This window comes from Hippoglossus hippoglossus, chromosome 21 (assembly GCF_009819705.1).
Source record: "Hippoglossus hippoglossus isolate fHipHip1 chromosome 21, fHipHip1.pri, whole genome shotgun sequence".
Taxonomy (NCBI): Eukaryota; Metazoa; Chordata; class Actinopteri; order Pleuronectiformes; family Pleuronectidae; genus Hippoglossus; species Hippoglossus hippoglossus.
In genome coordinates, this window is record NC_047171.1 from 3690253 (window position 1) to 3706080 (window position 15828).

Here is a 15828-nt window from a genome sequence, read left to right on the forward strand (position 1 = left end):
GTCCTGACTAGACAAGGGAGGAGTGTGGAGGAGAGAGAGAGGATGAAGAGCAGTGCAGATGGGTCAAAGGTCAGCCGGCCTTGTTTAGCTGAGAAAGATGAAGAATAGCTGCCTTGTTAAATGGGAACCTGCCCAATGAGAAGGGGGGGGGGGGGCAAAACAAGCAAAGAGGGGTGTGTGAGGGGATGTTCGAAAATGTTCAGCAAAACTGGGAAACAGAAAAAACCTTTACATTTATTAGCAAGTGGTTGTGTTTGCTTAATCACAGAGTCAGAAAGTGTAGCACACACAGTAGTACACACACACACACAGTAGTACACATACACACACACACACAGCAGTACATACACACACACAGTAGTACACACACACACAGTCACAGATGGAGGCATGCAGAGGTCACCCCACTGTGTCTTGTGAAAATATCCATCCATGCATATGGTGTCCCATATGAGAGACGGGCGCGTAAATGGCTGATTAACCCAGTTGACTGGAGAGGTCTCATTCAGTCCTCTGGCTCCAGCAGGATGAACAATAGTCGCTGGTTAGTGGGGGTGAGGATGTAGTGCATGTGTGTGTGTGTGTGTGTGTGCGTGCTTTTCATTGACTTCATTCAGACTGTACAGAGACACAGACAGGAAGGCCAGACGGGTCTGTCAGTGGCTGTTGGTCTGTCTGTAGGTCTGCCTGGGCTGTGACCTGACTTTCCCTCCGTGTTGTCTGTGGCTCTGTTCGACACACCTCCGAGTGCCCCGGTGTAATCTTGTTAAAGAGATCTGTGACGTTTACAAGCAGCTTGGAACATTTAAAAAAATCCTTTGATCGGGATCACAAGTCAAACAACTCGCTTATGAATTAAGAATATCTGTTTGATTATCTAGCCCTGGAGATTCATGGTCAACAGATGATGAACCTCAGTGCCTGTGTTGATCCCCTGACTTTTCCTCTTGATATCTAAGAGATGGACAAACCGTGACATGTGCAGATGTAGTCGATGTATATTCAAATGTTTGTATTTCGCATTTGGTTTCATTCAGTTATCTGTTGCTGTAGAAACAGCGGGGGGGGACATGATGATTGACAGCTTGGGGCTGGCTTGCGATTGGTCGAGCGCGTGTATTGGCGGGTGTGTATATGAGGTAATGCGTGAAGTGCTAAAAAGTGAAAGCCAGTGTAAGCAGAGGGTGAAATCATGGTGTGTTTGTGTGTCTAAGTTTGTGCATGAGTCACACATTCAAATCGGTTGAAGGAATACTTCTTCACTTCTAAACCTAAGGAGGAAAACAGTTTGTCGGTTCCCTCATTCAGCTGGAATGTCTGTCGCACTGCTCAGTCTGGAAGGGTTTATCTCCAGAGTATAACATTACCTAACACGTCCTGACGCTGCCCAGTGTGAACACACTCGATCCATTATTAGATAAACACCATCTGAAACGCAGCAGTGGACAAACACCAGTCTGAAAGTTGGTTACTTGTAGAAATATGAATCAAGCTCCGGATATTTTTGAAGCGTCACAAATGGTCTTTAATTATCATTAAATTGTGTGTCGCTAAAATATTTGGACATATTTGTGGTTTCAAGGCCAGAAAAACCCAATAGTTTTTGTTACAGGACTGAAATTTGAACAAACTTTTTCCAGGGAAATGAATCTTCTGTCTGTATACGTCAAGTATTCATCTTCCTTTTCCTGCAGGTGTTTTCCTGTCTTTACTTTGGCAGATTGTCCTGACGTCCACGTCCTGTGTTACACTTCACCTACAGACACTGGAATATGTCTTATCCCTCATTTGTTGCTCTGCTAGAACTTTAAATCCTTCACATTCATCTGTAGCATGCGGTGTGTTTTACCAGTTTGATATATTAGCAGTTTGTTACCAAAACTACACTGTAACATGTTGTGGTACATCCTATTTTACCTGATTTACATGTTATATACATCACATTTTATCGTTTTATGTTTCGCTTATATTAACATCGATCAAATGACTCAACCCAACTGCAGCAAATGACACAGACTCATAGATATCAGTCCCATAAATATTCCTGCTTTTTTTATCAACATCCATAAATTATTTCTGTATAAATGTATAAAAATGCAATGGTAAAGAAAGTGATAATCCTACAAACAAACAAACAAATCCTTGGTTTACAGCAGCAGCACTTGTCCCTATATCAGGCAAACAAAAAGGGAATTATAATTGCTTGATTTGAAAAAAGCAATTGTTTGTGAAACACATTTATCGAATCAACTTTATGAGGCAATAATGTGTCGTGTTTATGTTTGTTCAATGGTGCTTTAACTCTGCTTATTCCTGCTGTAGTACACTACGAGGTCGGGACTACAGCTGAGGTTTAGCTAATGCTGCACTTCCCCTTAAGGTTTTCCTAGAATTCCTCTGAAATTAAACATGACATGGCAAAAAATGTCCCAGATAATTAGGAGAAACGTTGCAAACAGCAGCAGAAGAGGCCGACCTACACATTGTTATTACAAATGGCAAAATTTAATAGAACAATAAATGAATGGTGGAGAGATGGAGGATGCTGGAAGATGCTTCTCTTCTTTAAGGTGAATTAGGAGGATGGAATGCATGTGTGTGTGCCTTGATGTAAAACTGTGTGTGTGTGTGTGTGTGTGTGTGTGTGTGTGTGTGTGTGTGTGTGTGTGTGTGTGTGTGTGTGTGTGTGTATTTGCACATTTTTATGCACGAGAGTGCCTGTTGTGCCCGTGTGTGCTAATGAGTGTGAGGCAGGAGATTATGCGTGCGTCTCTAAGGGAACGGGAGTCTGTTCCCAGGAGCTGCAGGGCCTGGGCTGGAGGGGGGTTATGTGTACACCCTGACCTCAGCTTTCGGGGTCCCGGTTGCCTGTCTGAAACCATTTCCTTCCTTTGTGGCGCATGTGAGAGTGTGAGAGTGTGAGAGTGTGAAGCGAGTGTGAAGGACTGAGGTGCTGCAGCAGAACATAACCGAAAATAATCAGCCGAGGGCCACGTCTCCTGTGAACGCACTTGCGGGGCTTCAGCTCTTTAGTTCTTTGCTCCCCACCCCCACAGCTCTCTTCATCGCCCATGTCTCCCCAAGCGACTCCCCGTATACTCCAGCCACCCCCCCAAACAATAAACAAACTCCGAGTGCTGGGTGCATTGCTAATGATCGGAAACAATTAAGAACTCACAAAGGGAGCTGTCCTGCTATATTGCTCTGTGCCGTATTTACATAGTATTTTGAGGTTAAAGACTGAGGCTGGATCTCTGCTGAGGGCAAGAGGACTAAAATAGAGCGGCCGGCTGAAGAGATGCTTGTTTTGTTTGGCTTTGTAAACCAGAATGTCTTGGACCACTAGTAATAAGCTAAATGAGACAGAAATTAAGCCCCTAAAGCGTAAGTTCACCCCCACCTTTGAGCTGCCACGGCCCCAACAAGGCCCGAAGCAAAACATAGAAGAAAGGAGGACGTCATTAAAGATCAAATACAGCTTATTATGTACCACAAAATCTAAAATGTTAATCCAAAGATTTTAATAATTCAACATCAATTAAAAATAATGGCAAGAGGATAAAAGAAAGATAACTCATAGCAAAACAAAACGATAAAAGAAAATAAGCCTTTCGGTCAAAGTTTGCGAGATGATTTAAAAACGTAAAGTGAAGTTTTAAGTCTGACTTCCTCATGTAATTCTAAAGAGAGTTAGATTTCCTCTCTCGTGAAAAACACTGATTGCAAGCAGTGTGTTGCTTTCAAGGGACTGCCCTGCCATATGCACGGGTGAGGTTAAAACACTTTAACGTTAACTCTTGAGAACGCGTCTCTATTTGCGTACGTTTGAGGGGAATGCAGACTCCTATACGAACAGGTGCTGATCCGTCCACATCTGGTTAACATTCATCTTTTCTTTAATGTACAGTTCACAGCATAAAACAGTCCCATCAGTTGACTAACAGGATAATTTAAACCTGTCTCAGCACGTTGAACCACTTTCAACCCATGAAATACAGACGTTTATAATCTAAGTAAGAAATGTGAGGACCAACAGCAGCACTAATGTGTTCCATCACTGTACAGTCATTAAGTTTAAAGCACCACTTTCAGCACGAGTATCCCCTATGATGTTCTCCACTCCAACCTTACTTCACTCTAATGAACTGGCATACCAGTGGCTGACCGGACCCCACCAGTGTCTGTCCTACTGCATAGGTCCTGGCCTGTGATTGGCTGGAGGCTGAGGAGAGTGTGAGGAGGCTCAGAAGTGGTCAGATGAATAGACTCCTCGATTGTTTAACACACAAAATGTATAGGTGTGTGTGCGTGTGTGTGTGTGTGTGTTTGTGAATGACAATTTTGCAATTAAGCTCGTGTGGACAGGTGGGGGAAAGCCGAGGCTAAAATTAATATACAGTCGAATAACATTGCTCGTTGCTATAGCAACACGGGCTTACAAAGTGTTACACCCCACGTTGCAGAAGTAATTTGATTTGGAATCTGGAATTAGAGAGAAAACACAAGCACAAAGAAGCATGTATGCACTAAGTCTTAAATCTATAGTATACTGTATAATATATTGTATATTATGATATTTTTCCATTATACCCTAGTCTAGACGATTTTGAATTTAGTGGTTGTGGAGTAGAGATTCGGACAAAAGCAAATTAAAAAAGGTGTTGCTCTCACACAGTATCCACTCCTGTTATGATTCCAGAACAGTTTAGAGGTGAAACCAGAGGATTGTTACTGGTCACCACATCGTAGTGATTCCAGAGGTTTCAATTTCCACAAAGCCAGGTGTCATGTTTACAGAATAACAGAAATATTAGAATTATTATAATGGTCCATCATGAAAAACAAGACACATGACAGATCCACCCACTCATCCTCAAAGAACCATTAAACCCAGTTATCGCCTCTTCCCAATCCCCTGAAATCCACGTCCAGACTCCCCGACTCAGCAGGTGCGAGCCGGAGCCTTGGCATGGCGGCACCTTGGATAACAACACGTATGGATGCCGGGCATAGAGGCGTACCCCCCCCTCCCCACAAAAGCCCACTTGCCAACGTGGCGTGTCCCGCGCACAGCCATGCTCATTATTCCAGCCTAACCAGATTAGGCTAATCACGTTATGTAGTGGTAAGGCGTAGCCGGGAGATGGAATGAAGGGTCGGCTGTCCTGCTGTTGCCATGTGGCTCGGTAACACAAACACTGAACTGTCACATGGAGCCTGGTAAACACATCAGGCTGTTTGAGTTCAGGAACCTCCATGGAAGTGAGTGACTTGTATAAAACCAAGTTTTTAAAATCTATAATATATGATTATAGATTATTAATAAGAGCCTAATGAAGGATCTCAATGCTTTTTAAATATTTTTAAATTAAGAAATGTTTGTTGGTATGAAGTAAGATTCTGGGTCCATGTTCACCATCTTCTTGCAAAATATCTACCACGCTGACGCTTTTGGTTTTTAGTGATAAAGCCCCATAGATTGTTATATTCAAGATATGTAGAAAGTGAAATGACTTTAATGATCCTTCAACGTTCCACGTGGCGCCATCATCAGGTCAAACCAGCCTCAGCTGTGCTGTGAGTTTAGTGCTAATTAGCCATTCATAGCATGGTTATGCACTAAATTAAGATTAAGTTAAACACCAGCACGTTCACATCATGAGCGTATTAGTATTCATACATGAGCCTTCAGCTCGACCTCACACAGCTTCCACCTCCATTGTTAAAGCATAATAAAAGGACAAGGTGTTTAAAGCCATTATATAAAGTCCAAAACTTGTGATGAAGGTATTTTATTATCACTTTCATACAGTTTGTTTGTCCTTTTTTAATCATGGGAATAAAACTGTGTGATTTCAGGCACCAGTAGATCCCCAGAGCAATGTTTATGTGATGTGTTATTCAGTTATCTGTGCAATCAGGAAATTCAATTCAGGAGTTCCAGTTTGAATAATAAAGATCATCATGCAGGTTATTAAACACATAATAATATGAGACAGGGTTTAACCTGTGTGTATATTCAGTGCACTTACATCCTCACAACCCTACACTTCCTGTTTCATGCCTGGTAAACACCTGCACGCTCTCAGACCAGATGCTGCTGCTTTCATCCTGGTGTTCCCAGATTCAATAAGACATCACAGGCTGAGCATTATTCCTCATGACCCAACCTTCCTGTTATAGACACTGTATATAACGAGGTGTCAACTATAACAAACAGTATAATGAGGCTGCTTCTTTCTCGTGTGGAATCACGTGAAGGATTCAGTGTGGCTGCTTCGTGTTCACCGGATCCTGCACTGCCTGGAAATCAGACATCATTAGAAGTGGAATCGCTTCACTTTCCTTCTGCTACGTCAGTTCCCGCTGCTAATAACAGGAGAGAGGACAGAGAGAAAACCAGCAGAGTCCAGCGGAGACTCAGTCTGGTTTATCATTTAGGAGTCCTGTGCTATGATTACACACCCTGAGCCACTTTTCCAACACGTCGCCTTTCAGGACTGATGAGAGCAGAACAAAAAGGGGGTCATTAGTGGTTATGAGATTGCGGTTTGAAGTCTGAGAATATTTTCAGGCAGGGAACTACTAGATTTTCATCACCAGGCCTGGTGATTCTATGGTCTTCCCATATGAAAATTCCTGTGCTAAGTCCCTCAGTATGGCAACCACATGGGCACTTTTAGCCCTGTCCAGCGTGCACATGCACTTAATGGAAGCCTCATGGCAGCACCCCATTTTAAACTGGCACTTCCTGTCTGGAAAACCTATCCATCATCTCTCTTTAATCCCCTGTTTAGAACATATGTGTGTTTAGGTACGTTTCAGGTTTTGTAGATTCCTGCAGACACACACACACAGAAACAAATTCTATTTTCACTTTGCTGAACTGTCATTGGGAAGAGACACCAAATAAAGACAAATATAAAATACTGTCTGCATTCTACTCTAAACACCCAAAAGCATGTATGAAATCATATATATGTATTAAAAGGCTTATTGATAATGTTGACCCCAGTCTCTTAATTGTCTGATGATTGGTTGTACTGTCATGAGTGCGCTCTTTTCTTTTAGGAGCATTATTTCTTCATTTCACGATCAGATTTCTTAATTCTTCCTCTTGAAACCCTCTTCGAAAGCACCTGCTCACAAGCAAATTACTCAGAGCTGTTTCTCAGATGTCGCTGCACAAACGTCCCGTGCTTCAGTTTGATTCTTCTTCCTTATGCTCAGGCTGCTTCTCTACGCTCGCATGAAATACACCAGCTTTTCCTACAGAACCTGCGTATAAGTCTTGGAGCGAGATTGAAAAACAAAAAACATTATGTATATAACATAATGAGGGAGTGACACTTTCACTTGTCAATAACACATTCAGACCAGAGCAAAGATGTGAGAGCAGGACATTTGTGCAGCAACAGTTCATCAAACAGTTGTGAGCAGGAGCAGAAGAAATCTGCATGTGATCAGGGATTTGAGGGAGAATATTATAAAATCTGAAGATGAAATAAAGAAAAAGGGCTCTTATAGGATAAAAGACTAAAGACCAGAAAGAAACTCCATAAGGATTGTGTTAAATGCCATTTCACTGTAGTTGATGGAATATATAACGGCTGTGGCTGAGTACTTTTACGACATAATAACTATAATGCTAACATTTGGTATAAGGCTGTTGATTCAATGGACCACTAATCCCATAGAGCTGAACCTCAAAGCTGAATTGGGGACCAGCTGAGCAAATACAGCACATACATGAATGATGTCATATTTCCCCACGGTCGGCCATTAGGGGGGAAACTGGAAACAGGACGCAGGTTTTTTTTCCAAAGCTTGACTTTTGAGTTTTTGCTGAATGCCTAGAAAACAGACAGGAAAAGGGATTGTGAGGCAGAAGAGAGAAACACAGCAGGCGGCGGACATACACAGGATGTTTGACACACTGCTTCTCCAAAGAGTTGTGTAACGCACCTGCCAGGAGGGAGAGGAGATGACAGGACAGAAGTTTGGAGGTCGGGGGGGGAATGAGAGGAGGGAAACAGCAGAGATTAAACTGCATTTTCGTCAAGTTTATGTCTTTTATCGTAGTGAGCTGGAAGTACTTCTGCCTGTAATGATCAGGACCCTGGTCGTGTTTGAGTGTGACTATGAATGTATGTGATTTATGTGGATTGTATGTATTGCACATGGCCAATTACACAAAATGAACCTATTAGTGAGACTTTATATTTCTGTGGAACACCTGCGCTCCACAGAAAGAACGAGCCGTCAGCTCACAACCTTTTTTTTTAACGCCAACATTCCCCCTCTGTGCTCTTCTGTTTTTGTTTCCTCACCTGCAGCCAGAGGAGTTGGAGGCTCTTCATTCCCACACGTTCCGGGTGAAGACGTTCAAGAAGGCCAAGCACTGCAGCGTCTGTAAACAGAGCATCGTCCAGGACGGACTCGTCTGCCGAGGTCAGTCCCCCGGGCCCTGAAACTCTGCTGCTCTCCTTGTGCTCATTCATCCACTTGTAAAGAGTAAACACTGATTTGTTCACGTGGGGTTCAGTTATTCTTCAAGATCAGAATCTAACATGTCCAATTAGAGAGAAAGATCTCTTCAATAAAGAATAGTTGGTTTTCTTGACTGGGAAACAAACTAATATTCCTGAATGCCATCGACAGTGTGGAATACTCTGTGGTCTCTTAACGGCGGTTCTGACCGTGGTTATGTAAAAGCCGTCAGATGCGTCAGTGCAAAATCCCATCTCAGTCACTTTTCTACATCCTACTGATGCCTTTATTATACAGAGGGGTCCTCTGGCTGTTGGGAGATGACGGCCCTGAGGGTTTTCCACCACAACGGCTTACTGGGAGGAGCCTCAGTTCCTAGTTGCAGCTTGGTTAAGTTCAGGCAAGAGCATCTCAACGGCATCTCAATTTCCTTAATGGTGTTCACAGACGATGCCGTGGGGTTGACTGATTTGCATGGATTCATTGATGCAACAATCTCTGATGGAATAGACATGGACTCACACTGTATTTTTCCATTTGTGGTTTTGTTCCTGTAATAAAATGTCTCGATGACGGGTTCCTAAGTAATTGTCACTTTCTGTTGTTGATTTTAAAGCTACTTCACTAGTGACAAGTATTTAGTGCTTCTATTGTTTTTTTACTTGGGCGTGACCGAAGTATGATGTGAGACATCAGACAATTACAGGAAAGAAACTGAGATTCAATAATAGACTTTAATGTGGTGGCCATTTTCTGAACCTTTCCCATTTGGTGCCGTGGATTAAAAAAACCCGAAGTGGGCTGAAACAAAAATGGAGAATATATGATCCCAGAGTACAAAGCACATTATGTTGTGGAAATGTCTGTTTTCAGAGAGATAACGTCAAATGAAACCAAGAGGAAGTGGCTGGATGTTTGCTTTGGCACACGAGGAGGCGATGCTCAGCTTGTAGCTTCACAAATCGGACTGAAGAACGGGTTGTTGGAGGGGCACAGCTTAGAAAACACAGAGCTCTCTCTGTCTGCACATTGGTACCTTTTATTAATAATAATAATAATAATGATCTGTAGTTATAGAGCAGCTTTCAAAACACATGCTTTACAACGGCAGCAAGTTAAAAATGTCATAAAACATCAGGTTTAGAAGAAACAGGTCAAATAAATTAGTGTATAAATACAAGTGCCGTGTAAAATGATCAGTAAAATAAATAAAAAGACAGTAATAAAGAAAGTTTAAAGTAAAGTCTGCCTGACAGAATTACATGTTGTTCTCTTGCTATGTTGTGGACAGAAAAGTGGTCACATTCTCAATCAACACTCGTTATGATTACTAATTATGCTTCCGTCTGTTCTTGCTATTCACCACAGAGTTATATGCCTTGCTTAAGGGAGCCTCAGATTGATCCAGCTGGTCTGGTGATCAAACCGATGACCTCTCTGTCACTGTTTTTCTGTCCCAACCTTTAAATATACAACACAGTATGTAGTCAGTATGTCTGCTTCTCCCTGACTGTCACTGTCTCTTTCATCTTTGTCTGCTGCTGAGGAGCTCTTGAGCAAAATGTTTAACCTGCAACTGCTCTGGCGGAGCAACCTGGCCAACAGCAGGGCTGTGTGGTTATACTGGTCTCTACCAGCTGTCCCTGTACCTTCATTGTGAGTGTACAGCAAAGTGCTGCTGGGACCGAGCATGGCACAGAACTCATTTCCTGGGTAAAGAAAAGAACAAGTGACAACCAGCATTTATCCTGCATCTCACTCTGTGATCTAACTGCTGCACCCAGATGTTGTTTAGACACTTTATGGGATGTACAGTGTGATGTGTATGTCATTAATTCTCAGATTGGTTTCCTATGCTGGGTGTTATCACCACGAAGACAGAACCTGTCCTGTGGATCAGGTTGTGTGAACCGCACTGTTTCCTCTACGCAGCATTTGTACCTGCAAACGTGTGGAAAGCATCAAAACAATGAGAAATCACTCTGTTGCTAAATAAGAGCATTTTGTTTGTGTTTGTGCTTTCCCTCTGTTCCTGATACATAATGATCAGTTGTGTGCGCAGACAGTTGCTTAAATATTCCCATAAAATGATAGAACAGCAGCTGGGATCGTCCCCAGTAACAGCTGATTTATAGCGGAGATAAACTGTCAGGACAAGGCTGCATTTAGCTCTATTCTGATTTCATTTACCTGGGTATGCTTCTCTTGCCGTTACGTCATATCTGACTCTGGTCGTGTGTGTGTGTGTGTGTGTGTGTGTGTGTGTGTGTTTGAAACAGATTTACGAGGACAAGACATAGTGATCCACAGTCTCCTTCTCAGACAGCAGACATCAAATACTCTGGTTTTATCTGTCTGTGTCTGTATCCTGGTCTCATGACTCATTCAGGTCCCATTTGCCAAAACTAGACTCGGCAAGCAGGAGGGAGTCGCCGGGTCAAAAGGGTGAAGCGATGCAGATGTGGAGAGTTAGCGGTGCAGTGGTTTAAGCACAGCACTGAGTGTTAAAGCACTTTGAGAATCTGGGGCTCAACCCATCCATATTTTACACACTGGGATTGTGTCACTGGTCATGGGGAGTTCAACGCGACTCCTTGAATGAGGTGTATGATGTCATCTGTGGCTCTGCAGGAGCTCTGTCAAGTCTGACAGAATCAGTTTGATTTGGTAATCGGCTACAGATTTATTAAAGGCTGTGTGACAAGCTGGGGGGAATGTGTGATGGAAACACTGGTTTTTACTGTGTCAGAATAAAAGGTGCCATCAAGTTGTAAATTGTGGGAAGCGGCATTATGGGAAGTGTAGGATCAGGAGCTTGACATACAGAACACTATGGGGTCCCAACGTAATGATGTCTTGGCCTCTGCTACATCTGTGCAGTTGGTTAGCTTAGCTTAGCATAAACACTGAGGGCACAGAGAATTGAACTTGGCTCTCTCGGGAATAAACAAACATTTTTCACTTACTAGGAATTCCAAAAACTCAATAATTAACTTGTTACATCTAATTTATGTTCAAATCTGACAAAACGTGTTAAATAAGCTTACATACATTTATTTATTAATATATCTATATAGTTATTTCCCCAAAAGGCTGATGTATCCCTTCAACACCCTGTCCACACTGATGCAGATATTTTTATATCCGTGTTTACAAAAAACTGTTGCTATGTGTGATGAGCATCAGACATACATACATACATTTATAATCACTGCACCAGATTAACAACATTCACAGGTGTCTTGTCTCACTTGGACCGCTGTGTTCTTCTCTGGCATTTAACGGATCGTCATCGCCACCTACTGGCCTGGCATGTTTTTATGTTCTCCCCCCTGGACGGAGATATTTTGAAAATATATATATTTTGTCATGTGGGGAGATTTTTTTAATGAACCGAGGGGAAAATAAACAATCAAAACAATATCCGCTGTAATGTAGACAAAGGTTAAGTTGACGACCTCTGCAGCTACATGGAGGATAATATGTTTCATAATTCTATTCAATAAGAATCAGAAACAGACAAAAACAAAGGCGTTGTTGGTGAGAGTGCAGCTTCCCGGGATCCAGCTGCTGCCTGCGTCCTACGTGACTTCCCTTGTTTACTAACACGCTCCCGTCACATGGCCTCGTAATGACAGCAGCACTTGGACTTCCTCTCTGTGCGGCAGTTGCCAGGATACAAGGTGTTAGTTACTTTGACAATAGCATGTTGACGCAGGTCCCGACGACGGCAGTTTTCCAGTCGCGTAAAAAAAAAAAAAGGAAAGAGAAAAATACAGCCCACTGTGAAAGGGTATTTCTGGAGGAAAGACCCCGAGGGCAGGAAACTGGCTTTTCTATTCATTCAGTGTAGTGCAGTTCAGGTCAAATAGATGCTGTGTGTTCGGCGGCAGGTCGATAAAAGGCTGTTGTACTCAAATAGGCTTTAGCACTTCATACAGTTTATCAAGTTCTTATATTTCATATCATTTTTCCTCTGCGTCTCACCGCTGCTTCGTTTTAGCTTTTGCACAGTGGTATACAAATCTTAAATCTCTAGCTTGAAGAAGACGTTAAAACATTTTAAAATCTGTAATGTGTGTATTTCTCCTGTTCTGTGGTGACTGGTTCGTCCTTGTTCTGAAGGAGAGACCCCCCCCCCCCCCACTGTGGATTGAACACAGGTCTTGAAACACTGGCTGCAGATACACTACACTAGCAGGTGTGTGTAGTGTGTGAGGGCGAGTAAAGGTTATCACAGCTCTGGTGCTGACTGCTGAGCTCATACACATGGTATGCAGCAAACAGCAGCCGGGGTTAAACACACACACACACACACACAGAATAGGCTGCATGCAGACAGAGCGTTAGTGTGAAGCAATAAGACATAAGAGACATTCAAAGATTGTGAAAACGTGTCTATAAAATAGTTCATCAGGCACTTTGTCCCACTCACTGTGTTGTTCCTCTTGTTGCCATGACATGTATCGGTCATTAGTCTGGTTAGTGATGAAGATGATCACTGGGGATGATGGGCAGTGACTGTGGGCGTCTCCCAGTCTAACATTATTATCCTAATCGACTGAACTGGAGTAGACAATGACTTCCCATCAGCAGTGACATGGGACACACACCCTTCTGTGGGTCAATGGAGGAGATTCAGCATCTAGTTCAACGTTAACACTGTGAACTGCTCAGTTGCTCAGTTTGACACACTTCATTTTATCTGCTCACATCTATTTGGATTAAAAGATAATATCACTCAGTTTATACTGAAATATATAGTTTATAAACGTAGTTCCCACAAGTGCAGCGCCACAGTGATCGATGCAGTTTGGCCGCCACCTGTTGGAGGAGTTAAAATATTACAACTGAACTGCACTTGAACCTCATTCAAATGAAATGAATCTGCAAATTTAGGGGTTTATACGAACGTCCATAAGTTTCCATATAGGAAAACAAACACAAAGTGAAACATGATTCCTTCGTCATATCAAGAAAGAAATGTTCATCTCATTAAGCTCATTTGTTTTTACACAAAACATCCTATTAGATCAAATCTGGAGTGATTTGATTTCATTGATATAATTATTCCTAAATTATTATTAATATCAGTATTTGGGAACATGCAGCAAAGGGCTGGAGCTGAACCTGTGGCTGCAGCAGGAGGACTCAAGCCTCAGTGTACAGGGGATTCACAAGCTCACCTGGAGAACTCATTCTGTGATCTAGTCTGTGATTCAAGAAACAACAGACTAGAATCTGGTGGTCAAATATTATCAAGACCTGCAGCCAAACATGTAGAAAATGTAACAAATAAAACAATATCTGAAGTTTAATCTAAGCTGTTCGATTACAACCACCAGGCGGCAGCAGAGTCCCACGTTTCTAAAGGAGTCTCGTCTCCTTCTGCACAAACACAAACTACATCTGCTGCTGACTTCTTCCAGAGCACATTCCTTGAATTCTCAGCACAAACTCCGGCCGCGAACTCGAGCAGGTTGTTTAATCCACATTTCTTATGCTTCTTGTCATATTTACATGTTGACTCTCTGTGTTTTTAGTAGCTACTGACTGTATCAGAGGAAACAGCTGTTTCAACCCAGTCTGACTGACTCACGCTCCCAGTGACATAACAGCAGACGGACTGGCAAACAAACAGAAGTTGTGTTTTGTCAGGATGAAGCAAACAAGAGACAGATCTGAGTGATTCCGTGGAAACCCGGGGTCTGTCCCGCTCTCCTGCACTGTTTTCAGGGAATGTCCCAGCAAAGCCCAAGCAGCTGCATGAAGGTGGAGCTTTACCCACACCAACGCATCACTGGCAGGGATTGTAGCTTGGGTAGAAACGTGTGGGCTGCATGATGACAGCCCTGCATGAGCGAAATGATGGATAGTGATGAGCCGGTGTCAATAATTACTGACATTAATACTTCACCGAAACTGCAGAGGGTGCACAGCGAGACACAAACTGAGGATTAGAGCACAGTGTGTAGGTTTCTTCAGCTGTTCTGAAGAGAGGATGAAGTCATGAGAGGTAATTAACTCCACTGCAGGAGCTGAGAATGACGGTGTATTACATTACTGACGTGGTGCTGCACCTTGTAGCTTCACGTGCAACCTGCTCTGTGTGTGCTGGAGGGGGTTTCTTCACATTTTGATAGAAAAGTTCAGTTGGACTTGAAGATGAACAGATTTTTTTTTTAGTGGTCAAAGTCGCTGTGACCTCACAAGGAACATTTCTTAGGTTATGAACATGATACATCAAGAAGGACGTTGCAGATTTGGTATAAATGATCACAGAGACCTTACAAAACCCTTTTTTGCTTAGTGAACTCATTTTCTTTCAAAGGTAGTTACCTTTGAAATTTGGCAAAAACGTTCACTTAGACTCACAGATTAATTAATTAGATTTTAGTGGTGGTCAAAACTTAAAGCTCAAGGTCACTCAGGCGCCTCACAAACATGTCTTTGGCCTTTTGAGCATGATATCTTAACTTTAGGGAATTTCTTCAAAATTGTACCAGTTGTCACTCAAGGATAAACTGAATAGAGTTCAGGGGTCAAAGGTGAATGAGGAAGGAAATGTACGTAGACTGAAACTGCGCTGGTTGGCGGTAATTCCGTTTTAAAATTCTTTCCACTAGCCACAGTAAAACAGTGAGAGCCACCAGTCTGGTGCACATACTGATCCATGTACTCAGCACATCACCAGTTCCAATCCTGATCCTGCCCTAGTTTTACATTTTATTTGCCCCTCTCCCTAACTTTTAATTACACTGTGCGTGATCCACTCAAGCTCCTGTGGCTTTTCAGCCATCGTGCAAAGATGTTTATGGGCAGCGGAGTGAAATTCACCAAACACTCAGACGCCGTCCTGTGCCGACATGTTTTGAGCAGTTATGTGGTTTATCACCTGTATGTCGAGCTTATTGGATAAGACTGCCAATATTTCATTTTTTCTTACTGTCAACAAATCCCATGCAAAGATTGAGATCAGCTACATGTAAGCGCTAGTCCACATCCCAGTTCCTCTGATGTGCCTCTGGCTCTCCGCTCCAAGCCCATTGGTTCCTGCTCAAGATTTGAATCTTTACAAACAGATCAGAATAAAATAACATTTTGTTCGGGGGAGAGAAAAAAAGGAAAAGACTAAATCATTTCCTAAAACAGCCGAGCACTGTAGTTTTTAGCGGACATTATTCAAACAGTAGGAAATTGTGGATTTATGGAGAACTCCTTTCAGCTGCAGATTAGTACACATCTGGTGTCCTCCTAAGTTTGTGCAGTAGCATGATACTGTGTGTGTGTGTGTGTGTGTGTGTGTGTGTGTGGGGGGGGGGGGGGGGGGGATGGTCT

General features: G+C 42.6%; 1 protein-coding gene across 15 annotated transcripts in view; it reads left to right on the top strand.

Moving 5' to 3' along the window:
- The window catches only part of tns1b (tensin 1b), a 136027-nt gene that overhangs the window by 32255 nt on the left and 87944 nt on the right, over positions 1-15828 (top strand). For all 15 annotated transcript variants that reach the window (XM_034573502.1, XM_034573503.1, XM_034573507.1 and 12 more), the window contains exon 2: positions 8337-8451. In XM_034573502.1, coding sequence (XP_034429393.1) covers positions 8337-8451 — 115 coding nt within the window. The remainder of the gene's footprint in view (positions 1-8336; positions 8452-15828) is intronic.